The sequence below is a fragment of the Ornithorhynchus anatinus genome, chromosome 7 (genome assembly GCF_004115215.2).
Source record: "Ornithorhynchus anatinus isolate Pmale09 chromosome 7, mOrnAna1.pri.v4, whole genome shotgun sequence".
Classification (NCBI taxonomy): Eukaryota; Metazoa; Chordata; class Mammalia; order Monotremata; family Ornithorhynchidae; genus Ornithorhynchus; species Ornithorhynchus anatinus.
This window is the reverse complement of record NC_041734.1, coordinates 57,565,774-57,593,646: the sequence shown is the minus strand read 5'-3', so window position 1 is coordinate 57,593,646 and position 27,873 is coordinate 57,565,774. Positions and strand designations below refer to the sequence as shown.

Here is a 27,873-nt window from a genome sequence, read left to right as displayed (position 1 = left end):
TTACTATGTGCCGAGCACTGTTCTAAGCGCTGGGGTAGACACGGGAATCAGGTTGTCCCACGTGGGGCTCACAGTCTTAATCCCCATTTTACAGATGAGGTAACTGAGGCACCGAGAAGTTAAGTGACTTGCCCAAAGTCACACAGCTGACAAGTGGTAGAGCCGGGGTTCGAACCCATGACCTCTGACTCCAAAGCCCGTGCTCTTTCCAGTGAGCCACGCTGCTTCTCGATAAAAGTGAAGCATTCTTGGATAAAACCAAGAAGTGATGTGCAGAGGAGATGCCCAGACCCAGGTGTCCTTGGCTGCTACAGCCAAATCCAAGCAGTGGCCCTGGCCACTGTTACTGCCACTGAACTGGCTTTTCCCAGATGTTCCTCAGCATTTCCCACTTGGACAAAAAATGTGCCAGAGAATCCAAGGAACAGTGTAGTAAGAACCGTCTCAGCTTCAGTAGTAGGGACTGCACCCAGTCAACTTCTCCTCACTCTTCCTCCTCCTCCAAGCTGCTCGGCTCCCACTCCCAATCACCTCCCGTCACCCAAACCAAAGTGCAGAAGTGAGCAGGGACTTGTAGTCATAACAGTATTATAAGACCACTGGGGGTTTTCCTAGTCCTGCTTCCTGCAGTTTACTCTTAGAGGTGGCATGATTTAATATTGCTGACAAGCCATGCTTGAAATGCTTCAGAAGAAGTAAATTGAAATGCTTGTGGGCTTAGTTTACCTGAGCTTGTGCTGGTTGTAGTAGTAGAAATTATGTTTATTGATTATCTGCTGAATGCTGCTCACTGAACTAAGGACATGTGAAGTATAACAGTCAGCGATATTTAAACTATGAGCCTCACATGGGACAGTGCCTTTGTCCAAACTGATAACCTTGTTTCTACCCAAGCACTTAGAAAAGTGATCGGCACATAGTAAGTGCTTAAACTATTAATTATTATCTAGTGCTTACTGTGTGTATAACACTGTAATAAGCACTTGGGAGAGTACAGTGTGCTAGAGTTGGTAGATGTGATCCCTGCCCACAAAAGAGCTTATAGCAGAAGCGCAAGCACTGTCGTCTGCCCACTGGAAACTTCCTCACTTTTTGCCCCATTCCCCATATGCCCAAGAAAAATTCCATTGAGAAAACCGGGAACTTGATGTGCCTGTAAGTTATTTTCCCATCATGCTTAGAATGATTTCTAATCCTCCCTCTTCCTTCTTTTTACAGATCATCAGTATTTGAATCGCTCACATCATGCGTGAATACAAGCTAGTGGTCCTTGGTTCAGGAGGCGTGGGGAAGTCTGCTCTGGTGAGTCCATCCATCACGTGACTGTAGCACTGGCAATGACTGGCTGTTGCACCATCACTTTGATGTAGATGGTCTCTGAAATCTGAAAGCCAGGTGAAAACAGCCAGGTTGAGGAATTTTCTATTTTTAATCTGTACTTAGCTCATCAAGGAGGATGGTAAATTCTCAGAAACTCCTGCACAGGCTTCCAGAGCTTTTGACTAATGAGCATCTGGTTTCCAGAGACCCCAGTAGCTGTCAAGAGGCAGACAACAGAGCCAGCTTCAGCCAGGAGGAGGCTGGCAAGATTTGTTTGTCCAGCTCTCCTGCCTCTCCTTTTCCAATGCACTAGCCTTCTTTACCATTAGTAATATTTACTGTGTACAGCAGTCTGTACTAATTGCTTGGAAGAGTACAGTACAACAGAGGTGGTAGACACGTTCCCTGCCTACAATAAGCACAGCTTCCTCAACCTTCACCCTCCTCCGATATTTAATGGGCCTCCTTATTGTAATGATTATTGAAAAGTTAAGAAAATGGAGAACTTTGGGGAAGTCCTAAAAAGATAAACTGTTCTCTGAGGTGAACTGGAAATGAGTACTGTTTTTTCCATACTCCTTTGAAAATGATAACATGTAGGATTCTGATAAGAAAACTGGGAAAATGCCATTTTGGGAGTTAGGGAGTGGATACAGGAAGAAGTAGGTCATTGTCATATCGTGGAGTGGCAAGCATATGGAATTTGATATCCCAGCAAGTTGTTTGGACAAACTAACAGTAGGTTCCAGAAGAATTTTGATTACTTCAACTGAGAAAGATATGTTGTGGATTATTAGAAACAAAATGAAGGATTTGGGAGTAAAAGGATGTTTAAACTGGAGAGGGGTTAAAGAGGTGTGCATAATAGGTCTAAGAAAGATTAACAGAGGGAAAAATTTAAAAATGTCCATCTGTAACCTTGGAGATGGATGGCTGAGAGCAACAATTCCATATCTCTCCTGGGCAGCCTAGTTCCCTCAGATGGAGACAGAATACTGGTCTGGATAAATCATTAGTTTGATCTGGAAATGACATTGATGTTCTTGTCGTGTGCAGTATAAAATAGGATCATATGTGTGATTTGAAAAGCCAGGTAGTCCTGATGCGTAACTGTAGCTGTCCTTTATTTTTGGAGATGAGGCAGCCTGTAGCAATATTTCAGCAGTGTGGGTGTTTGTCACTACACTGTGCCCACATGATTTATTTCTCAGAACGTTAGTGCCTGTGTGGTGTGTGAGCTTGCAGAAAACCCTTGTGTTGCAGAGTAAAGCAGGAAGCTGAAAAGGAAAGAGTGGGTGGTAGCTTTGGGAGGGATGCGGGCCTGGAGGAGGACGTGGAAACCTCCCACTTTTAGTTTGGACAGCTTTCCCTACTACTGAATGTTTTTTAGTGTTAGAATGATAATCATAAAGTATTCCGTAGCATATGGAAATATGGTTGCTTCTTTTTCATCTTTAGTCTATAATAGAAGAAGATGTGATGTATGTCTACTATGGAATATGAAAGTCATTAGTTGGAGTTGCATTGGTGAAAGAATAGGGGGAGATTGAAAATGAAGTACTGAAATGTGAACATGATGCCTTATTAAACAAGTGACTAGTTTTCTACATCAAATGGAGTGGCTAGATCGAAGCTTTTTCACTTTAACCCATCAGTCAATCATATTTATTGAGCGTCTACTGGGTGCAGAGCACTGTGCTAAGCACTTGGGAGAATCCAATGCAATAGAGTTGGTAGACACATTCCTTGCACACATTGCTTGCCCAACAGGAGCTAGAGGGGGAGACAGACATTAATATAAATTAGTAAATTACAGTTTTATTCATAAGTGGTGTGGGTAGAGGATGGGGTGAATTAAGGATGCAAATACTAGTGCAAGGATGACACAGAAGGGAGTGGGAGAAAAGGAAATGAGGACTTAGCCAGGGAAGGCCGCTTGGAGGAGATGTTTTCAATAAGACTTTGAAAGTAGGGAAAATGATTATCTGTCAGATATGAAGGGGGAGGGAGTTCCTGGGCCAGAGGCAGGATGTGGGCAAGGGATCAGTGGCAAGATAGATGAGATGGAGGCAAATTGACTAGTTTGGTATTAGAGGAGCAAACTGTGTGGGCTGGGTTGTAGGAAAGCAGTTAGGTAAAGTAGGCAAAGTCAAGGTGATTCAGTGCTTTAAAGCTGATGATAAGGAGTTTCTGTTTGTTGCAGGGGTAGATGGGCAACACTGGAGGTTCTTGAGGAGAGCAGAAACATGGACTGAACTATTTTGTAGGAAAATGATCTGGGGAGCAGAGTGAAATATGGACTGAAGTGGGGAGAGACAAGAGGCAGGGAGGTCAGTAAGAAGGCTGATGCAATATTCAAAGCAGGACAGGATAAATGCTTGAATTGACAGCGTAGCCATTTGGATAGAGAGGAAAGGATAGATTTTAACAATGTTATGAAGGTTGAACCGACAAGATTTGGTGACAGATTGAATATGTGGTTTGAATGAGAGAGTTAAGGATAATGCCAAGGTTATGGGCTTGTGAGACAGGCAGGATGATGGTGTTGTCTACAGTGATGGCAAAGTCACGGGATGGACAGGGTGTGAGTGGGAAGAAGAAGAGTTCTGTTTTAACATTCTTAAGCTTGAGGTAATGGGACATCCAAGCAGAGATGTCCTGAAGGCAGAAGGAAATACAAGACTGCAGAGAAGGAGAAAGATCAGGGCTGGAAATATACATTTGGGAGTCATCTGCATAGATATGGAAGTTAAAACCATGAGGGTGAATGAGTTCTCCCAGGAAGTGTGTTTAAATAAAGAATAGAAGGGGACCCAGAACTGAGCCTTGAGGGACTCCCATAATTAGGGAGTGGGACGCAGAGGAGGAGCCCATGAAAGAGACTGAGACTGAGAGGGCTAGGTGGATGACTAGGAAAGGACAGTATTAGTGAATCCAAGGTTGGATGTTTCCAGAAGGGGATGTTGAAAGCAGCTGAGAGGTCAAGGAGGATTAGGATGAAGTAGACGTTGTGGGCAGGGAATGTGTCTGTTTTATAGTATTCTTCCAAGCACTTAGTACAGTGCTCTGCACACAGTAAGCACTCAATAAATACAATTGAAGTGAAGGGGGAGGAAGCCAGTATGGAGGGGGTAAAGGAGAGAATTGGAGGAGAGGAAGTGGAGACTATGAGTGTAGACAACTTGCTGAAGTAGTTTGGAGAGGGAAGTTGTTTATGAAAAGTAATTTGGGAAATATGAAAAATTGTTATTATGAAAAGATGTTTATCATTTTGATCATGCAGTTTGGAATGGCATTTCTTTAATGTTGAAAATAAGATTTCTTCACTAATTAGGAATCGATCAATCAGTGGTATTTATTGAGCACGTGCAGTTTGCAAGACTACTGAACTAAGCGCTTGGAGGATTACAATATAATTAAGTTGGTAGGTAAAAAGACACAATCCCTGCCCACAAGGAACTTACAGTCTAAAGACAGACATTAAAATAAATTCCTGATAAGGAAAAAGGAGAATATAAGGTTATGTACATAAATATGGTGGGGCTGAGGTTGGGATGAAAATCAAGCACTTTAGGGGTAAAGATCCAAATGTATAGATGACGCAGAGAAAAATAAATAAGGGAAATGAAGGCTTAATCGGGAAAAATCTCTTGGAGGAGATGTGATTATAGAAGAACTTTGATGGTGGATAGAATGGAAGTCTGTCATATATGAAGGGAGTTTCAAGCCAGAGGGACAATGTGGGGAAGGAGTTGGTGGACTTTGAAAGTGGGTAGAGTGGAGGTCTGTCGTATGTGAAGAGGGAGGGAGTTCCAGGCCAGAGGGAGGATGTGGGCAAGGAGTTGGTGGCGAGATAGATGAGATTAAGTCAGCATAGTGTGCAGCCTGGGTTATAGCGTGAGAGGAGCAAAGTTAAGCAGGAGGGGGAATGCTGATTGAGGAAGTCTCTTTTAGAGAAGCAAAATGGCATAGTGGATAGAGCCCGGGCCCGGGAGTCAGAAGGTTGTGGGTTCTAATTCTGTCTCCACCACTTGTCTGCTGTGTGACCTTGGGCAAGTCACTTCACTTCTCTGGGCCTCAGTTTCCTCGTCTGTAAAATGGGGATTGAGTCTGTGAGCCCATGTGGGACAGGGACTGTGTCCAACCCGATTTGCTTGTACTCCAGCACTTAGTACAGTGCCTGACGCATAGTAAGCACTTAACAAAAACCATTATTATTATTATTTTAAATTATAGCATTTCAGAGACTCTTAATCAGGGCATGTTAGTAATGTTTTGTTTTCCAAAGTCAAAATAATGAACTGAGTGGTGCGGGTAGGAAATTAAGTTGTTTGTAAAGGAACTGATTGGAATTTTCAGTCTATGTCTAGTCTGTCTGTGATATTCCTGTTCAGAGTAACTAGTCAGAAACAGTAGAGCCCTAGACCTAGGCAGGGCTTTCAAAGTGAATCTCTTGCAACCCCCTGCCTCTAAGCAGGAGTGCACAGCTCCCTTCCCATCTTCCTTTCCTAGAAGATGAGAAAAGAAATTTCACCACTCCCTTTTATCCTTGTTTTACTTCATTGGAAATAATATATCTTCTGTTCAGTCTTTGCTTTGTTTGAGTCTGTCAAAAGATAAAGTTGGCCAAGATTTGAGAGAACCAGAAAAAGAGATTGTTACTTATAAAATATGCTATTCAAGATACTTTTTATGGGATTGGTAGCCATTGTGTGCTTTGATTTTACTGACTATAAATTGCTTTGACATTGTGGGATGAAAAATGCTATTGTTTTAGAGTCGGAGTAATATTGAAAATTATTTCTGAACATGACAAGGGTAGAATTATATGAGGTTTTCTACAATGGAAATTAATGAGCACTTACTGTGTGCAGAGTATTGTGTTAAGAACTTGGGAGAGTAAAGAAAAACAGAGTTGGTAGATATGTTCCCTGCCCACAAGGAGCTTACTGCCTACATTGTGTTAATGAAAACAAAAATTTTTTAAAAAAAAACACAGTGTAGATCTGTCTAACTGGGGGACATTTCTAATTTTTAAGTAATATTTATTTTATGAATTTTTTTCTATAATTTTAAACTTTTCTCTCCTTCCTTTCCAGACAGTACAATTCGTTCAGGGAATTTTTGTTGAAAAATATGACCCTACAATAGAAGACTCATACAGAAAGGTAAAATGTGAATTAGCTCTCAAGCATTTTGAGGTTTCTTTTCCTTGTGATTTGTGAATAAATTGCTATCTTGGGTCACAGACTTACAAATTAGCAATGTGTGTTTTGAATCTCAGTGCCATTTTACAGCATGTTTCAGGAAGATTTTAGGTGATGCAAAAGGAAATACATTCTGGTGAATGGTCCAGATACTTCATAAATTCATAGAACTAGCTCATGAATGAACAGTGCTGATTTATGGGTTGATAAATTTTAGTAAATTTTGAGTGGACTGATCAACCTGGAAGCTAAAGGAAATACACATTTAAAAATGACAAGACACTGGTCAAGAAATAGATCTGGCTTTCAACTTTTTGACCGAGAATTAACGTAGCCTAGTGGAAAAAGCATGGGCCTCGGAGTTAGAGTACTTGGGTTCTAATCCCAGCTCTGCCAGTTACCTCCTTTGTGACCTTGGGCAGATGACTCAACTTCTCTGTGCCTCAATTTCCTCAACTGTAAAATGGGGATTCAGTACCTTTCCTTCCTCCTACTTAGACACAGATTGTGTCCAACCTGGTTAACTTGTATATAGGCCAATACTTAGAACCACGCTTGACACATAGTAAGCTCTTAATAAATATCATCATTTAATGCTTTGGCACAGTTTTTAAATGTTTGGTGTTAAGTATAACAATTATGAAATAATCAAATGGCAGCAAAATTGGCTTTTTATGATTCTCTTTAATTGGACTGAAAGGAGGTTTTGGTGTCCCTTTGACACCACAGAGAGCAGTGGGTTTGAATCCATGGTTATCCTGTTTAAAGCAGTCTTTGTCCTTCAATTTCCCTGGTCATCCAGTGGGACGTATAAGTACATGTCCATTGCAAGTGAATCTAGTGAGAATAAGGTGCTAAAGCTTGATGTCCCTTTTGCATTAATGAAATGTATGGCTTCAAGACCAACTCATTTGACTGGGCTTCAGGATGCTGTAACTTCTGCTGAGTGTAAACCCCTGTCAGAATATTAGAATATGAGAAGCAGCCTGGCCTAGAGCAAAGAGCACAGAACTGGTAGTCATGGGACCTAGATTCTAATCCCGGCTCTGCCATATCCCTGCTGTGTGACCGAGGGCAAGTCACTTTTCTGTGCTTCGGTTTCCACATCTGTAAAAATGATTAAGTACCTGTTCTCCCTCCCCCTTAGACTTTCAGCCCCATGAGGGACAGGGGCTGTGTGTACTCTGATTGTCCCGTATCTACTCCATCGCTTAGAACAGTGTTTAGCACATGGAAAGAGTCTAACAAATAACATGATTATTAGTATTACTGTTAAAGCAAGTAACATTGAAAGAGCAAAGATTCCAAATTCCAGTTGACAGCCACTCTGCATCAAATATTTCCATTTATTCATGGAATTTGTGAGCTCTGAGGTACCAAGCATCATGCTAAGTACTGGGAGAGATACAAAATATTTGAGTCTGGCACAATCCATGTCTTGTACAAATACTTTTATACACTTTGCTGTAAAGACAATGCAACCTCAAATGTCCAGACATCAGAAATTGGAAACTTCCCGAGTTTGGGGAAATGTTTCCTCTTCCTTTATCTCTCCCTATTTTTTCCACCTTCAGAAGGCTGCTTGCACCAGCAGTGCTTGGGAGAGAACATAGAACTGATAATTGCTGGTTTCCCTCCCATCTTGTGTCTGTGTCTTAGGAGTAACCTGCTCCTTCCCGCCAACCCCCCGTCCATCTTTTTTTCAGTTTCCTTCAGAAAGAAATGTATTTTTCAAAAATATGAAAAGATTAAAAAGCTGAATGACTGAGATACCCTGTCCCAATTTGCGTAAGCCTTCTGAATGAAAATCCTGTTCTACTTCCACCTCTCTGAGAACTTCCTTCCCCATGGCTTCTCAAATTTGGCTAGCATCAGTGATTTTGAGTTATTCAAATTCATTAAATATTCTGTTGCATTTCCCCAGGTTTGGGAAATTTTGTGAATGGGAAGCACTACTTAAAAATAAAGATCTGAATCATCCTGCTTAGCTTGCAATTCTCAAAGGACACTGTTGAAAACACCATCGGGAATGTGGGTGTTTATCCACCCAGTCTTTAAAATGCCAATCCTGACTTTGCCAACAGAATGAACCTAAATTTATTTAGTGAGATTTCTCCAGTTCCTAGTTAGACACTAGGAGAACTGAATTCATCGTTTTCAATTTTGGGACAAATGGAACCAATGCACTGACATAAAGCTTTTGAGTCATTAATAAGGTTCAAATTAAAATACTTCGGGCAGAGAAGTGGGTGGAGGATGAGATGGAACGTTGTAATATTGCTGTTTCATTTTTTTCTCTTTTTTTTCCAGCAAGTCGAAGTAGATTGCCAACAGTGTATGCTTGAAATCCTTGACACAGCAGGGACAGTAAGGATTTTTTTTTTCTATCATAGAGGTGGAATTAAGGGAGTTTGCATGTTAAGTTAATTTGGTCATTAGAAAAATCGTGTTCTTTATATAAAATTGTCTTTATGATTAGAAATTTATTCCTGAATTTAGGACTTGTAAAGTCCTCAGAAATTTCCCCAACCCTCATGTGATTGTTGATTGTCCTCAGCCACGTGGGGGGGGGGGTGTGTGTGTGTGTGTGTGTGTGTGTGTGTGTTCCGCTTTTCTTTTCCATTTCTTGAGGGGTTAAATGCTGCAGTTTCATCTGGCCAGTTCTTCATAAATGGTCATTTCATTATTTAAAATTCAGAATTCAAAATGAGGCGTGATTCTTTAAACCGAAACCTGGCTTGGGGCTACTACTATTTCGTCAAGCAAACTTTAGTACAAATCTCTTAATGTTAGAGAATACCCCTAATATCAGATTGGGTTCAAACTTGGACAGAGATATCGAGAAATTGAGGACATTTGACTCCTTTGTTTAGTCATCCACCAATGGGCTTTGAGCTATGTTTGACATCAATCACATTCTCTTCCTCTCGCCACCTCCCCTTCCCCTCCCCCACCCCTATCTTTTTCAAATATGCTTGGTGTTCTGATTAAAAGCAGAAGTGATCCCAAGATGAGATCTAGGAAGTTTCAGTCCCTGCACTATAGGCCTGCAGTTATTTGTCAAGTGAATACATTCACTGGTTGTGTAAGTGATTTGATTTTAATAATAATAATAACAATGTTGATATTTATTAAGCGCTATGTGCCGAGCACTGTTCTAAGCGCTGGGGTAGACACAGGGGAATCAGGTTGTCCCACTTGGAGCTCACAGTCTTAATCCCCATTTTACAGATGAGGTAACTGAGGCACCGAGAAGTTAAGTGACTTGCCCAAAGTCACACAGCTGACAAGTGGCCGAGCTGGGATTCGAACCCATGACCTCTGACTCCAAAGCCCGTGCTCTTTCCACTGAGCCATGCTACTTTTAATCGGTATCATAAAATATTTGGTAGATGATAGTAAAATTAACCGCCTGGACACAATATTTTTCACACCATATTTTTACCGAGTTTATTCTATTGGCAATACCTCAAAATAAAGTATTTTAATAAGATTATAGCTCATTACAAAGTGAAGTGGTGGGGGAATTTCCATGAGAGCAGTGGGGGAAGCAAAGAGAGCCAACTCAGGAGAGCTTACGGGGAGAGTTAGGAGAAAGGGTGATAGTTGAGAATCATGGTCTTGAGGTACGAGACTAGGTTTCTGGGTCTCTCTCCAGTCCCTCTGTGCTTCCTTTCCGAAGCTTTCCAAGATATCTCTCTCTCTCTCTCTCTCTCTCTCTCCCTTCTTTCTTCCCTTTCTCCCTTCCTCCCTCCCTCCGTCTTTTCCTCCCTCCCCCCGCTTCCAGCTCTCTTCCAAGAAGTAGTAAGACAGATGTTGATAGGTCCGAAACCCAGATGCATGCACAGATGTCTGTGATAACCAGCCAATATTTTGCTTGTGTTATTATAGAAGATACCTAATTCCAGTTTAACTTATTGTGTTTCTACTTCTTGTTATTTCCTGTCCCGTGGTAAGAGAGGAGAGAAGGTAGAGGGGGTACTTTCCTCATTTGGTCAAGGTCCAAAACCTCATACTGTTGGGTTTAATTTTCCCTATGGTGAAAGAATTATGTTGGAGAAGTTCATTGTGATGCCATTTTAATTAAAATGATTCTTCTGAATTTTCCATAAATCCTTTTTTCAAAAGATTAATTGGCTTGGTGTTTCTTTTTCTGATTGTAGGAGCAATTTACAGCAATGAGAGATCTGTATATGAAGAATGGTCAAGGGTTTGCACTAGTATATTCTATTACAGCTCAGTCCACGTTTAATGACTTACAGGACCTGAGGGAACAGATTTTACGGGTTAAGGACACGGAAGATGTAAGTAAATGTTTTCTTTGGGGGGAGAGCACCAACATTTTTCCATAGCCAATAAGCAAATCTGTTTCTCTGAAGGTGGTTATGATAGTGTTTCTGAATGGGGCATAGTGGTGTGGTGTTCCTCTAGAAAAATTCTTAAGGAACTCATCCTTATTTTTCTCTCTCTAGATTATTTTGGGATTTAACTCTTTTTGGCATATATTGAAATTTCCTGATTGTCATATTTGTATATTCTGAAGTATGAAAACTGACCTTGGCTATGACATATGCTCACTGATCTTTGGGAGTAAAACAAGCACATTTATGAATGATGATAGGCAAGTCTCCCATCAGAAGTGATGGCAGGTGACTAGATGTGGGTAGCATAACTCAGGTGAAAGTGTAGACTAGGTTTTCTTAAGTTTGTCTTTGCCCTTGCTACAGAACAGTTCCTGTCCAGAAATATGTACAGGCAGAAAAATCCAGTTAAGCATGGTTTTTTTATTTCACAGTTCTGTTTGAATTGTCTGTAGTAAGTAATAAGAGCATCATGCATCTGTTCAGTTCTTTCGCCTTTCGTTTTGTTTGCATCTGGAGATTTATTGCCTGACTTGCAACTAACCTTAAATTATAGAATAATTTTATTCTTTCCCTTGGTTAATTTTGCAAGTGGCTTCCAGTCTTGTATTAATATAAGCTTGTTATGGGCAGGGAATGGGCCTGCTAATTCTTTTGTATTGTACTCTTCCAAGTGCTTAGTACAGTGTTCTGCACATAGTAAGTGCTCAATTACTTTTGATTAATGAATATAAAGTGATGGAGTATTCTGTGCAAAGTGATACAGTATTCCTTAAGTTACTGAATGGTAAAATATTCTTTGTGTGTATTCATTCATTCCTTCAGTCGTATTTATTGAGTGCTTACTGTGTACAAAGCACTGTACTAAGCACTTGGGAGAGTACAAAATAACAGACACATTCCTGCCCACAATGAGCTCACAAAGTTTAGAGGGGGAGACAGACATTAATATAAATAATTACAGATATATACAGATATATACATGTGTGCTGTGGGGATGGGAGGGAGGATGAATGGAGGAGCAAGTAAGAGTGGCTCAGAAGAAAGTGGGAGAAGAGGAGAGGAGGGCTTAGTCAGGGAAGGCTTCTTGCAGTCCCAGGGTGGACTTGCCATATTTTGAATGGGCGAGCTTGGGAAGACAGCCGCCTGGCCCTCTGTTACCTCTAGGGAATGGGGCTAGGCTGACTCCAAAACTCTCACTGGGAAGTCCCTTTAGTTCTGTTTTGCTTTGCTGTCTCCCTTGTTTAGGCTGTGAGCCCGTTATTGGGTAGGGATTGACTCTGTCTTTTGCCGAATTGTACGTTCCAAGCGCTTAGTACAGTGCTCTGCACATAGTAAGCGCTCAGTAAATACTGTTGAATGAATGAAGGAGATATGAAGGAGAATGAAGGAGATTTAAAGCCAATAAGGCTTTAAAATGTGGGAGAGCAATTATCTGTGAGATATCAGGAGGAAGGGCATTCCTTAGGCAGGATGTGGGCGAGAGGTCCGCGACAAGATAGATGAGATCAAGATACAGTGAGAAGGTTAGCATTAGAGTAACAAAGTGCGCAGGCTGGGTTGTAGTAGGCGAGTAGTGAGGTGAGGTAGGAGGAAGAAAGGTGATTAAGTGCTTTAAAGCCAATGGTGAGGAGTTTCTGTTTGATGCGGAGGTGATCTGATAGCTATCTGATATGACTAAAATGTGTTTAGGTGGAAATTCATATTTACATATGGTCGTACTCCCACTCCAGAATATTTTGTCATTTGTAACTATCCCCTGGAGGCATCCATCCTCTTAACAGACTAAATAAATTCTAAATGACAGTCTTGCAAATCAGAAGATTACACCCCACCCCCTCCCCCAACTTGTTGGAAATTCAGCAAAGTGGGTAAAATCAGTCAGTTGCATTTATTGAGTGTTTACTGTGTGTGGAGCACTATACTAAGGGCCTGGGAGGGAACAGTACAACAGAGTTGGTAGGCACGTTCCTGCCCAGAAGGAGTTTACGGTCTAGCGGGGAGACCAACATTAAAATAAACGACAGATATCTACATAAGGCTTGTGGAAATGAGGGTGAGGTGAATAAAGGTTATAAATCCAAGTGCAAGGGTTATGCAGAAGGGAAAGGGAATAGGGTAAATGAGTTAGTCGGGGAAGGCCTCTGGAACTAGAAGGAAAGGCTAAAAAGCCATTAAGGCTATGTCAAAAGGCTGAAGAAGTACTGACCGAGAGAAAAAAAAAAAACGGGATCCCCTTTCTGCTACCTACAGTGGGAAGTCCAATATTGGAGTGTAGTGGAAAGAGAGAGAGGGCAGAGAGCAAATATTTTTTTCTCTTGAAATTTATCAAATGCCTAAGAGAGGAGCCTTCTGCTTTCCTCCCTCTACCAGGCCAGTCTCTTGCTCTCTCTCATAATAATAATGGTGGTATTTGTTTAGTGCTTACTATGTGCCAGGCACTATTCTAAGTGCAGAGATGGATACAGGCGGGTTGGACACAGTCCCTGTCCCACTTGGGGCTCACAGTCTCAATCCTCATTTTACAGATGAGATAACTGAGGCACAGAAAAGTGAAGTGACTTGCCCAAGCTCAGCAGCAGACATGTGGTGGAGACAGAATTAGAACCCAGGTCCTTCTGACTACCAAAACTGTGCTGTATTCACTAGGCTATGCTGTTTCTCTCTCTGGCACACTCTCTGCCACTCTGTTGCAACCTGGCGTTGTCTGATGCTTTCTCTCTCACTCTCTTTGTTGCACGCTCTCTGTCACACTCTTTGTGTCCCCCCCCCCCCCCCTTCTATTTGGTGTTCTCTCTTTTTCATTCTCTCTCTCTCTCCCCATCCCTCCCTCTCTCCCTTTCCAGGCTGCCCTATCCACTTTTTTCCCCCAGCCAGAGAGAGCTGTTACTTTCTGACACACAGATAGGGGCCACCCACACTGGGTGTTTTGTTTGTGTTTTTTCCTTTTGCTGGGCTCCCACTCGTCAGGTATTCTCCAGAGTGACTGGACAGGCAGTGAAACTTGGAGTCAAAGCAGTGCAGTCACCCAGCGGTTCATGAGCACCTTTTCATTCAATTCATTCAATAGTATTTATTGAGTGCTTACTATGTGCAGAGCACTGTACTAAGCGCTTGGAATGAACAAGTCGGCAACAGATAGTCCCTGCCGTTTGACGGGCTTACAGTCTAATCGGGGGAGACGGACAGACGAGAACAATGGCAATAAATAGAGTCAAGGGGAAGAACATCTCATAAAAACAATGGCAACTAAATAGAATCGAGGCGATGTACATTTCATTAACAAAATAAATAGGGTAATGAAAATATATACAGTTGAGCGGACGAGTACGGTGCTGAGGGGATGGGAAGGGAGAGGGGGAGGAGCAGAGGGAAATGGGGGGAAAAGAGGGTTAAGCTGCGGAGAGGTAAAGGGGGGGCGGTAGAGGGAGAAGAGAAGCTCAGTCTGGGAAGGCCTCTTGGAGGAGGTGAGTTTTAAGTAGGGTTTTGAAGAGGGGAAGAGAATCAGTTTGGCGGAGGTGAGGAGGGAGGGCGTTCCGGGAGCGCGGGAGGACGTGGCCCGGGGGTCGACGGCGGGATGGGCGAGACCGAGGGACGGTGAGGAGGTGGGCGGCAGAGGAGTGGAGCGTGCGGGGTGGGAGGTAGAAAGAGAGAAGGGAGGAGAGGTAGGAAGGGGCAAGGTGATGTAGAGCCTCGAAGCCTAGAGTGAGGAGTTTTTGTTTGGAGCAGAGGTTGATAGGCAACCACTGGAGGTGTTTAAGAAGGGGAGTGACATGCCCAGATCGTTTCTGCAGGAAGATGAGCCGGGCAGCACCTTCCATGGTGACTCTTGCTGATGTACGACTAAAGTAGTAGTAAAGTAATGGACAGCACTCAGTGGCGCCCACAGCTGTCTCACTCACTCTTGGTGAAACCTCCTCCCCCAAAACACATAGAATGGTACATACCCTTCCACATTTTCCACCACCCGTGCGTGTCCCCCACTACACAAAAGCACATACACACATACTCTTTGTAACATTCACACTTAGAAACACTGAGGCTAGCTGACACCTTAATGGTGGAGCCGAGCAGCAGTTAAAAATAGAAATCAGCCCGTTACCCCAGCGGCTGCACTTTCACCTGCCCCCGCTACACCCGTGATGCTTTTTCCGGGACTTCTCATGGAGACTCACACTTGGGGGAGCTGGCAGTGACCGCAGCTGTGAGAATGGCTTTCTCTTCTGATTTGGCCTGGCCACTGAGCCTTAACTTCCTCCTAGGTTCTTCAGAGCACTCACCTCCTCACCGTGAGCAGCTGGAAGTAAATCAGCAGTGGCAAGAGCAGGAAAGAAGAGGCTATCAGGAATCACTGCCCCCTTCTTGCTGCGGGTGATTTGTCCCACATACATTGCATGTCGAGGCAAACTCTAGATGCCACCGACCCCATTCCATTTATGTATACAGTGTGATATATAGAGGCACTCTCGTTCCCTCATTAAATAAATTTCATGGGTTTTTTGTCTCCAAGTCTGGTCTGCTTAAACAGAATGGAAAAATAGCCTAGTGATTAAGTTGGTCTCCCTGCTACATTTAACAGTGGCTAGAGCAGGAGTGTCAGACATATACCTGTAAATCACAGAAATTTACATTCTTCTGTCTGAAGAGCACCTTTTTCATGATAGTGATTTCCAGGAACCATTTCTGAAATGCTTGGCAGATAAGTTGTCTACATTGATTTAGTGACTGAGATAATTTGCCTTTCTTATTTGATGATACTGTGCTGATCTAAACACTTATATCCTGCCTTGACTCCTTGCTGACCTCCCTGCTTCTTCTCTCTCGCCACTCCAGTCCATACTTCAATCTACTGTTCAGGTCATTAAAAAAAAAAAGTTCAGCCCACAACTTCCCACTCCTCAAAAACCTCCAGTGGTTGCCCATCTACCTCCACATCTCAAACATCAGCTCCTTACCATCGGCTTTAAGGCACTCAATCAGCTTGAACATCCCCTCTCCCCATTTTATTTCACTGATTTCCTACTGCAGCCCAGCCCGCAAGCTTTGCTACTCTGTCAACTTAAACAATCGTATTTATTGAGCACGTACTGCATGCACAGCTCTTGTACTAAGCGCTTGGGAGAGTACAATACAACAGAGTTGGTAGTCACATTCCCTACCAGAAGTGGGCTCACAGTCTAGAGGGGGAGATAAATATTAGTATAAATAAATTAATTTATGGATAAGTACGTAAGTGCCATGGGGCTGAGGGAGGGGTGAATAAAGGGAGCAAATCAGGATGACGCAGTAGGGAATGGGAAAGGAGGAGTGAGGGCTTAATCAGGGAAGCCATCTTAGAGGAGATGTGCCTACAGTAAGATGGGGAAAGTAATCGTCTGTCGGATATAAAGAGGAAGGCATTACAGGCCTAGAGGCAAGACATGGGTGAGAGGTCGCCACGGGGAGAGAGACGAGATCGAGGTACCGTGACTAGGTTAGCATTAGAGAGTGAAGTGTGAGGGCTGGGTTGTAGTAGAGTAGCAAGGTGAGGTAGGAGGGGGCAAGGTGATCGAGTGCTTTAAAATCTATGGTAAGGGGGTTTGATGCTGAGGTAGATGGGCAATCACTGGAGGTTCTTGAGGAGTGGAGAAACCAGGACTGAGCATTTTTTAGAAAAATGGTCCAGGCAGCAAAAGTGAAGTTGCCTATTTACTTGTTTTGTTGTCTGTTTGCCCCTTCTAGACTGTGAGCCCATTGTTGGGTAGGGATTGTCTCTATTGCCAAATTGTACTTTCCAAGCGCTTAGTACAGTGCTCTGTACACAGTAAGCTCTCAATAAATATGATTGAGTGAATGAAATGTGGAGTGGAGTGGGGAGAGACAGGCTGGGAGGTCAACAAGGAGGCTAATTGGGCTTTGGAGTCAGGGCTCATGAGTTCGAATCCCAGCTCTGCCACTTGTCGGCTGTGTGACTTTGGGCAAGTCACTTAACTTCTCTGTGCCTCAGTTCCCTCATCTGTAAAATGGGGATTAAGACTGTGAGCCCCACGTGGGACAACCTGATTCCCCTATGTCTACCCCAGCGCTTAGAACAGTGCTCGGCACATAGTAAGCGCTTAACAAATACCAACATTATTATTATTATTATTAATCAAAGCGGGATAGAATAAGTGCTTGGATTAACGTGGTAGCAGCCGCTGTTGACCCCTTGCCTACATCCTCACCTCCGCCAAACTGATTCTCTTTCCCTCTTCAAAACCCTACTTAAAAATCACCTCCTCCAAGAGGCGTTCCCAGACTGAGCTCCTCTTTCCCCTCTACTCCCTCTGCCATCCCCCCTTTACCTCTCCGCAGCTAAAGCCTCATTTTCCCCTTTTCCCTCTGCTCCTCCACCTCTCCCTTCCCATCCCCACAGCACTGTACTCATCCGCTCAACTGTATATATTTTCGTTACCTTATTTATTTTGTTAATGAATTGTACATCGCCTCGATTCTATTTAGTTGCCATTGTTTTTCCGAGATGTTCTTCCCCTTGACGCTGTTTATTGCCATTGTTCTTGTCTGTCCGTCTCCCCTGATTAGACTGTAAGCCCGTCAGACGGCAGGGACTGTCTCTATCTGTTGCCGACTTGTTCATCCCAAGCGCTTAGTACAGTGCTCTGCACATAGTAAGCGCTCAATAAATACTATTGAATGAATCCTCCCTCTGGATTGGAACTCTTTCCCCCTCCATATATGACAGATTTCCACTCTGTCCACCTTCAAAGCCTTATTAAAATCACAGCTCCTCCAAGATTCCTTTCCCAATTAAGCCCTCTTTTTCCCTACTTCCTTTTCCTTCTGCATCACCCATGCACTTGAATCTATATCCTTTAAGCACTTGATATTCACTCCACCCTCAGCCGCACAACACATATCCATAATTTATATTAATGCCTGTCTCCCCTTGGACTCTAAGCTCCTTCTGGGCAGGAAATATACCTATCCAAGTGTATTATATTATAGTCCCCCAAGCACTTAGGACCATGCTCTGCCCACATTAAGTGCTCAATCAGTACCATTGATTTATGGATACATGGATATTTGTCTTTTGCTAGATCTCTTGGTAAAACACCTAAGAAGAAAAAAATTTCTTAATGCTTCTAAACTTGTTGGCCATTGTAGAATTTTCCAAGTTAGAAATGCAGGTTGGGAAAAACTACAAGTTGACTAGTGAACATGTTGTAGAAAGGGTCTAAGAAATAAAACTTATTTATAAGTATTCTTAGAATAATAATAATATTAATAGTTATACTTATTAAGCACTTACTATGTGCCAAGCACTGTTCTAAGCACTGGGATAGATACAAATTAATCAGGTTGGCCCCAGTCCTCTTCCCACATGGGCCTCACAATCTTAGGTAGGAGGAAGTAGGATTGAATCCCCATTTTACAGGTGAGGAAACTGAAGCACAGGGAAGTTTAATGTATTTTTAAATTGTATTTGTTAAGTACGTACTATGTGCCAGGCACTGTACTAAGCACTGGGGTAAAAAAATAATTAGGGTGGGCGTAGTCCATGTCCGTCATGGAACTCAGTTTTCACACCCATTTTACAGATGAGGAAACTGAAGCACAGAGAAGTGAAGTAACTTGCCCAAGGTCACACCGCAGACAAATGGCAGAGCCGGAATTAGAACCCAGGTCCTCTGACTCCTAGGCCCATACTCTATCCACTACGACTTGCCCCAGGTCACACAGCAGGCACGTGACATATCTGGGATTAGAACCAAGGTCCTCTGACTCCCAGGCCCATGCTCTTTCCACTAGGCCACGATGCTTCTCTATAAGAGATCAGATTGTCCCTTTACCCACCCCCTTGGAAAAATGAGTAAGTCGTGTTTCATTTTAAGGCTTAAAATTCTTAGCCTTTGGAACCTTTTCTTAGATGTATTTTTAATCACCTTTGTCGATCTCAATTTGGAGATTAAATCTCAAAACCCTAGTGACAGAGTTCTTTTAATAGCACTTAGGTCTGAACTGTTTCACATACTACCCTGTTTTGAACTTTCCTAAGTACATAAAGGTTGCTTAAAGTTTTATTCTGTTTAAAGTATGTTTAGAGGTGATAATTATCTGAAACCCAGTCTTGTATATTCAAAGGGTGTGTAGGTTTTTTAGCATTATTATCATCATTATTACTATGTTACTCATTAGGCACTTACCATGTATCAAGCACAGTTCGAAGCACTGGGATAGATACAAGTTAATCAGGTTGGAGGCAGTCCTTGCCCCACCCACATGGAGCATACAGTCTAATTAGAAAGAGGAACAGACATTGAATCCCCATTTTGCAGATGAAGAATATGAGGCACAGAGAAACTAAGTGATTTGGCACAGAGAAACTAAGTGATTTGGCCAAGATCACACAGCAGGCAAGTGGCAGAACTGGAATTAGAACCCAGGTCCTGTGACTACCAGGCCCGTGCTTTTTCCACTCGCTCACGCTGTTCATTATGATAGTGTTTTTACACTAGGAACTTAGAGCTTTTTTTTCCCTGAGTTTCCATTGGCCAACAAATCTAAAGAGCACATGAACTTTTAAAAAGTCTATTTGTGATTTAATGTGGATGGCCAATAACATAAAGAGGCTACTGAAAATTTCCCCTGTGTATGTCTGCTCTTCCCCTTATCCATAGATCATGTGAAAGCATATATGAGCTGCAGTTAGAGATGAGCATTTGTTGACAATACTAAGAGAACTTTCCATAAGACTCTTCCAAGCAGAAGTAGTTATTGGATGCCTACTGTGTGCAAAGCACTGTACCATGCACTCTGTAGAGCACAGTAGAAGTAGAAAACCTGATACATGCCCACAAGGAGCTTCTAGTCTGAGATTTCTGTGTGTTTTTTGGTTTTTCATGAAGGTTTAATCATTTGTTATTTGTAGATTTTATCTATCTCATGGTGGGATTTTCTTGTGTTATCATGTTAACAGACCTAACATTTGTTTTTCCGGATTTCTACTTTTGGGAACATATGGACAAGCTAGTGCCTTTTTATTTTGAGTTCCTTAATGAAAATCTGATTATGTGGTCTGGTTTGATTTTGTGAAATTTCTGGTGTCAAAGTAAGTAACCTTCAATGTTGGGCTACCTCACCCTGCCTTTCTTTTTCTCCAGGTTCCAATGATTTTGGTCGGCAATAAATGCGACCTGGAAGATGAGCGAGTAGTTGGCAAAGAACAGGGTCAGAACTTAGCGAGACAGTGGTGTAACTGTGCCTTTTTAGAATCTTCTGCAAAATCAAAGATCAACGTCAATGAGGTAACCTCTAGCCTCTGGGCTCTACCTTAAATGATTGTTTTCTGCTTTACTCGAAGAATGTGCTAGCAAAGTAGAAATACATTTATAGAAATACATTTCTGACATATCACTCTAAATGACGTTAACTGTGGCTGTTCATATACTACTTTAATTATTATTTTGGTATTTGTTACTAAGTAATAAGCACTGTTCTGAGGATCAGGTTAGATAACAGTCCCTGTCCCACTTGGCTCTCCCAATCTACCCATAGGAAGACCTCAGAAGTCATAGCTCTAGAATGAGGAAAGTGCATGTTACGAATTCAGTCTATCATTTAAAGTTAGGAGAAGCTGTTAAATTTAAACTCTGCTTTTTGTGAACATCCTATTTATTTTCTAAATAACATATTACTACTATGAGAACTGTCCTGTTCAGATTTAAATTGCAATAAACAGCCATGTCATATTGTGTTTATTTTACCTTGGCTGTTTAGGATTTCCTTGATTTATAGCTATTACCCTGATTCATGTTGCCAAAGATTCCTAAATTGTTTTTAACATTTGGGTTGGGGAATTGTCATTTTCTGGTCATAATTTTGAAAGCAGTGATGATTAGAATATTTTTTTTCTAGATCTTTAAAAAAGAGATTTAAGACCTGACATGCTTTTCTCCTGTAAAGGCTCATTTAAGCCCGCAGTGAAGTCTTGAACTGCTTTGGAAACCTACATGCTCCAGGCTAACATTTTTTTAGAATGTGACCTATTCATAATTGCCCTAGAGTGACTATAAGGGCCACTCAGATCATCTTTGTGCTTGACCCCAAGGGTGTCTCCTCCCACATCCCCCCTAGGGTCTGCAATTTGAACTAGTTTGTTTGCATACTGGAAGCTTTCTGGGTGGGTTTTCAGGCCCTAGACAACTTTAAGTCTGTGTAGAGTCCCTGAGAACAGAGTTCAGGGTAGAAGTACTCGCAGAGTTCAGTTCAATATGTTGTCTGCAAAACATTAAAGGAAAGGGAAGGCTTTGTAATCAGTCATCAGTGGTCTTTATTGAGCGCCTACTATGTGCAGAGCACTGTCCTAGCCATTTGAGAGAGTACAGTACAACAGAATTAGCAGACATGTTCCCTTACCATAACAAGCTTACAGTCTTCAGATGAGCAAAAAGGCTCTCCTTTTTCACTAGGGCTTCTGTAACCAGGCCCTTCACATACTGTATTCCTAAAACTTTTTTTTTCTAACAAAATGAGGTCACCACTTAATTGTATCATCAACAACATGTATCGGGCTCCTACTGCGCACTGTGTAAAGTGTTTGGGGAACATGCAAAAGAAATGAAAGACGTGACCTCTTTCCTCAAGGAATTTGCAGCCTGCGGGGGAGAAAAGCAGACCCAAATGACTAAAAGGGTAAAAGAGCTTGGTGCCAGCTCCATGGGAATGATTGCTTCCAAGGCTTTTTGAGCTGCATTACCAGCTTCCCTCATTCCCGGTTTGTGACGAGACCCGAGAGCTTCCAGTGGGATTTTGGGCCTATTGGTTCTTAGAAACCTGTCCCTATTGTCTCCTTTTTTTAGCACCTTCACTCGAAATGAAACATTTGCAACTGTAATTATACGAATAATAAAAAATTAAATCCAGGTTATACATGTATATGTGCCAAGGTGGTTGATGGGATTGCCTGGCCAGAAGAGAGGGCAATTAATCAGGGAATGTCTCTTTGAAGGAGGTGGCTTTTTCAGAGGGGAGGAACATTGTTTGGCAGAACTGAGTGGCAAGGGTTTTCCATACAAGGGAATGACCTACGCACATCCCACCCCTCCAGATCCCGTTGCCCTTTTGGCCCAGTGGTCCCTAGCTACCCCCCTCAAGCTTCTCTGTCTGATATTTCTTCGACCCAATAATTCAGTCACATTGTTGGAGAGAAGGGAGAAGAGGCAGAGAGGTGGCCGGAGCAATGTGTGGGAAGATGGCAGACATGGGCAGGATCTTGCTCCCTCACTCAGCCCTCCCCATAAATCTCACTTCCCTCACATAACACATTCATTTCCTCCCCACCCACCTTTTGCTGTCCTTCCCACCCTCCTCCTCCTTGGTTCTTCAGTCCCCTTTGGTGACTGGGAGCCAGGGTTCATTAGAACCATCTCCATGCTGGAGGTGATATAACTGAACCTAACTCCCTTTCGCCTCCTCAAACACTCAATCCCAGTTCTCCCTCCATCCTATCTTTTGGGTGGCTGTGGAAGAATCAGTAATTCTCTATTAAGAGGACTGCATGAGGATTCTTCCGTGGTTTCATCTTACAGCTAAGGTTGTGCCTGATAGCACTGCTCTGAAACATCTAGGGGCTGGTTGGTGGTTTTTGAGCAAATCCGCTTACTTTGAACTTAATGGAGTGAAGGTTTTCACCATGTTGCAGAATAAGTGGAATCATGCTATCTCAATTTGAGATTAGAGGAGGGTTCTTCTGAGATGACTCAGTTCTGTGTTCCCTTCATTATTTCCTGTAGACCTTTCAGGCTTTGAGAGGGAACTGGGTGACAGACGGACCCAAATGCTTCCATCACCAGACCACTCACTCCAAAACTCCATGGGATTGCTCTTAGTTGAAAGCGATAAATAGTGAAGTGGGTTTTCCAAAGGAAAGCCTTGGTTTTAGTAGCTGAAATCTCCAAAAATATTGTTGTCTTTCTGTCCTTTATGGAGAAATGATAAATCTGGCAAAAATTAAAATGGAATTTGCATTTCTAAATGGGAACCGCCTTTCCATTTTGGGTGAAAAGAGTTCTCAGTTATCCTCTTCCATACACTGTATCATTTTCCAAATTCATGGCTTCATTTCTGGTGTCCAGGATGGATTCCAAGAGGTGGATAAGGCACTTCTTGGACATTATTAAAATAGTTGGGAAGCCTGCCTTGTCCTGGTTGTAAATTATTTTCTTGGATAATTGCCTCAAAGCTATGAGCTTGGAAGAAAAATATGGTGCTCTGAGAATTGGGGAGAAAAAAGTGTGATGGATCACTCTTTTTTGTGACATTGGGAAAGGTCAATCAGCATTTATACTTTCCATTTTTTGCTCAGCTAATTTAGTCCTTACAAATAGCATTTCTTGGGCGACAATGACAGTGTATGCCAGTTGCTAATGTATTTTTTGAGAGAGGGTGGGGTAAAGGTGATAAAGGGGAGGGGTCAGATTGCTCCAAGTTTTATACTCCTTTGGCAAGGCTCCATAGTTCATATATGCTTTAAGATCTAGGTAGTTGAGTTAAATCTTTAAGATGTCCATTTCTAAGAAAACTGTGATGCTGCTTTTGCCTCTCTTTAATGTCCTATTTTTAATCCATGGGTCCCAAAAACCATCTGAATTTCCCCAAGGTAGTTTTGGATCTCTCTGCCTGTCAATTCGGCATTCCTTCCAGGGCACCTGAGGACTCTGAGGTGCAAAAAGCTTCAGGGTCAGCCAGTCAGAAGACCCAGGTCTGGTCCCCAGCCAGAAATTCCTGAAAATTAGGCTGGAGTTGGAATCTCCTTGGGTTTAGTTCAAGTTAAAAGTGCTACTTGAGTGTGAGTACATTAATAGAAATCATAAGGATTCTTGAAACCCAGAAGAATTAATTTACTTTAACATCTAATGAATTTTTATTTTCCTTTTTTGTCTTCAGTTGATATCGATAATCTGAAAACATAGTGTCTCTTATGTAAAATTAATTAGCTATGCCTCTCTGTTCCCTTACACCTCTATGGATATCCTGACCATCTACTGACTTACTAGAGAGAAGCAGCTTTGACCGAAGATAGTCAACTAGATGGAATGTTAATGGGGAAAGGAATTCATTATTGTTCTTTTTAGACGAAACCTCTAAATGTTCATGCAACTGAATACTCCTCTTGGTGTTTTTCTATAGATATTTTATGATTTGGTCAGACAGATAAATAGGAAAACACCAGTGGAAAAAAAGAAGCCTAAAAAGAAATCATGTCTGCTGCTTTAGACCCACAGCCAGCAGCAGCTCTGAGCCAGGTAAGAGTGAATAAAGTAAATGTGTGTCAGCATCTGAGCCATTCTCTTTCCCCCAGATTACATTGTTCCCAAAGTTCAGTCGGTCAGTTAATCATATTTATTGAGCGCTTACTTTGTGCAGAGCACTGTACTAAGCCCTTGGGAGAGTACAATATAACAGTGAGTTTACCGTCTAGAGGGCGAGACAGACATTAATAGTAAGAAAGAAATTACAGATACATACATAAGTGCCCTGGGGCTGGGAGGGGGCCTGCAATAATTGTGAGATCATTGACGCCACCTCTGGGTCACAGGGCAGTCTCTTACTGCTATGGAAGACAGGAAAGGAATCCAGCTAAGTCACAGTGAAACAGCAACTCACCCAAAACATCGTTGGGCCTGAACTATAAGTAATTCTTCGGATTTGAGTCAGTGGTGGTTATAAAGTACTCTGAAAATGACAGAGGCAGCCTGTTTCTCAGAAGCTGACTTAACTCGCAGTCGGTTTTGAACCATTAAGGAAGGAAGCTCAGTGAGGCCAGTGTCACTTCTTTGCACGGTTGTGATGATGTGAGTGACCAGGTAGCACATCTGCGCTTTAAAACCCTCACTTGCTCTTTCATCGAGGTCTCTTGGCCACCAACAGTTTCAGTCTTAAGCAAAGTGTTTGCTGTCAGGTCTTTATCACCCTTTCAAAATCTCTGAACAGTGGGTGATTTTAGGTACCTTTTGAGCAATGTCAGGAAGGCTTAATAGGGATATTTTGGGGGCCGGATTTAGAGTGCTCAGTCAACTGGGACATGCTGCTTTTGTATTTCCCCGGGTGGTTTTACTTAACCCCCACTTCGCTCTAAATGGATTTGACTCTGGAGGGCGTGGTCTTGTATTACTGTATTGGGAGTTTTTAATGAAGTTCTGGATCTGACCCCAGCAATGAGAGGAGTAAGTTACTCCCTTTTCAGCAGTGCAATTCATTTAAGCCATTGAGTTCAATTTATCTCTTGAAGATACAAAATTAAATATTAAAATGAAGCAGTGACCACATCTCCAAAAGGAAATCATTTACCATCCCCAACTGGGCGATGGGACTCATTTCGCGAACTGTGTAGGCAAGTCAGTGCTTTGGTTGAGCCCATCCTTGATGGGAGTTTTAATGGGTCCCATGGACAATCTGGTGGACTTTTCTTCCAGGACTGATCTGCTGGTCAGAAAGTAGGAGAGTCAAATGTGATTTGAGGCTTTTTCCTCTTCTTTAAAAGGGAGGAGGAACACGTTGACCTCAGTTTTTGGGCGTCGTCTCCTTTGGCTATGGATTTAAGCTTCCACGTGGTGGGTGCCATTATCTCAGCAAGTTTGAGGTTTCAGACTAAGATCCCAGTAAATATCACTTCCTCTCTTAACTTTAGTTAGAGGAATGCTATCTACTGGTCATTCATGATGAGCAGCAGGAGTATCAATTTTTATTTTTAATTTTTATTTTTATGAATGGGAGCACCCTGGTAAGAGTTAATTGCCCAGTCAATCAGTGGTATTTATTGAGTGCTTACTGTATGCAGTGCGCTGCCCTAAGCGCTGAGGTGACTCCAATGCAACAGGGTCGTTGGTTTACTTGTGTGAGTTGAGAAACCTGGCTTGAGCACAGGGCTTTAGGAGAGCAACTTGTCTTCCCTTTCCCCCTCCTCCCTCTATGACATTCTTTTGCTCTGAAAGATCAGGCCACCGACAGTTACCTTTTAAGCTTTGGTAATTATTCTGAATATTCTCTGCAGAGCCCTGCTCACTGTGGGCACTCAGTAAACATTAAGTAATTGGTCTGTTGGCATTTGAAAAGCTCATTATTTGCAATGCACTTTGCAGTAACTGATTAATGGCCTCTCTGAAGTGCTTCACAATCCACACCGAAAAGACTCCTTTGAAGGGTAGAGGAACATTCCTTCTGGTTTTGGTGATAGAGATTCTCTCCTCAGTTAAAAAGGAGACCAGCTCTCTCTGAAAAGTGGCTTTCGCTGGTGATCCAGAACCTTGTTAAAAGAACCTATTACCTCGACATTTGGAGTACCAGGACTTTCCAAGAAACGCTTCTGCACAGGCCGAGTAATAACTTTTCAGTGAAAGAAGTATTTCTTCTTCGAAAAATCTGCATCAAGATATATTAAACCCTGGAAATTCTTCTGCAAGTGTACATATCTGATGTGATATAAAACATGAACAAATCTTCAGTGAGATCAAGCTTTGCGGTTGTAGACTTCTCTGCTGTGAATTCTCACGTCATCATTTGAGTATATGAAGAAACTTTGCGAAGGAAGGAAATTTTTTAAAGCCCACTTGTATCTCACTCCATCTATTTTAAAGCATTTTGGGTTTTTTCCCAAGCATCTTTAGCCCTCTAGTGGGGAATCCCATCAAAATTATCAGCTGGGCCAGTATACTGAGATTAATTTTTCATTATTCTTTTAAATTCTAGATTACAGGAATGAAGAACTGTTGCCTAATTGGAAAGTGCCAGCATTCCAGACTTCAAAAAATAAATTAACAACATATCCGAAGAGGCTTCTCCTGTTTTATATATTATGTGAAGAATTTAGATCTTATAATGGTTTGCACAAGTTCCCTGGGGAAAAAAAAAATTGCTCTGTGTATATCTCTTGGAAAATAAGACAGTAGTATTTCTCCTTTGCAATAGCAGTTATAACAGATGTGAAAATAAATATACTTGACTCTAATATGATTATACAAAAGAGCATGGATGCATTTCAAATGTTAGATATTGCTACTATAATTAAATGATTTCATATTGACCTTTTTATCATAATTCCCCCACACCAAGCACTAAAAAGCTGAACCATTATATCTATAGTAATATAGATAGAGAATATGGGTTTTTCTCTCCCAACTCACTGCAACAAATAACTTTTTGAGTCATTGACTTCATTTTATATTTAAAAGTTATGGAATATCATTCTGCCATTATATTCTAATTAAAAATGTTTGTGCATAATGCTTTGGAAAAATGGGTCTTTTATAGGAAAAAAACTGGGATAACTGATTTCTATAGCTTACAAAGCTAAAATATATAATATACTAAACCAACTCTAATATTGCTTCTTGTGTTTTACTGTCACAGATTAAATTACAGCTTTTATGAATGATTAAATTTTAGTACATTTTCATTTGGTTTGTGTGTTTTTGTTACTATTTACAAGTTGGAGGGTTCTCCTTTTAATCAACCCATAGAGTTTTGAATGCAGTAATATCCCCTCCTTTCCCAGGACCTGCAGAAAACTTTTATTTCAAAACCCTAGTGTATGGTTGTTTATATTTTTAAAAAAATGAATCCAAGTTCTCAATTTTAGGTTTGTTTAATCCTACTCTGCGGTAAAATATGTCAGGCTACTTTAATGGTTTTATATGTTTGATCTCAAAGACTGTATTCTGCTGAAAAATCCTCCTGTACATTATTTTTATATGTAAAGAAAATTTTAGTTTATTACTGTATCAGGATTTGACTTTTACTAAGATCTTTAATGAGACACAAGCTTGCATTTCACTGAGGAAGTCCTTGCTTTACCATTTTTTAAATGTTGGGAGAAGGCCAGCGATAAAGATTTAAGTGGAACCTCTCCAAAGTTGCAGACTAGTAAGTGTTGAGATTCAAGAGCTGATTTTTCTTGAAGGCCTGAGGGAAACATGGAAGGAGGATGGAGAGAGCAGGGGGCCTCTGGC

General features: G+C 41.8%; 1 protein-coding gene across 1 annotated transcript; it reads left to right on the top strand.

Moving 5' to 3' along the window:
* The first annotated feature begins 1,218 nt into the window (after nucleotides 1–1,218).
* Nucleotides 1,219–27,320, top strand: RAP1A (RAP1A, member of RAS oncogene family). Its single transcript, XM_029069093.1, has 7 exons — nucleotides 1,219–1,302; nucleotides 6,420–6,488; nucleotides 8,838–8,894; nucleotides 10,691–10,831; nucleotides 20,029–20,172; nucleotides 24,056–24,171; nucleotides 26,615–27,320. Exons 1-6 carry the CDS (start codon nucleotides 1,246–1,248, stop codon nucleotides 24,140–24,142), a joined length of 555 nt encoding a protein of 184 aa, XP_028924926.1. The 5' UTR covers nucleotides 1,219–1,245; the 3' UTR covers nucleotides 24,143–24,171; nucleotides 26,615–27,320.
* Nucleotides 27,321–27,873: the final 553 nt, after the last annotated feature.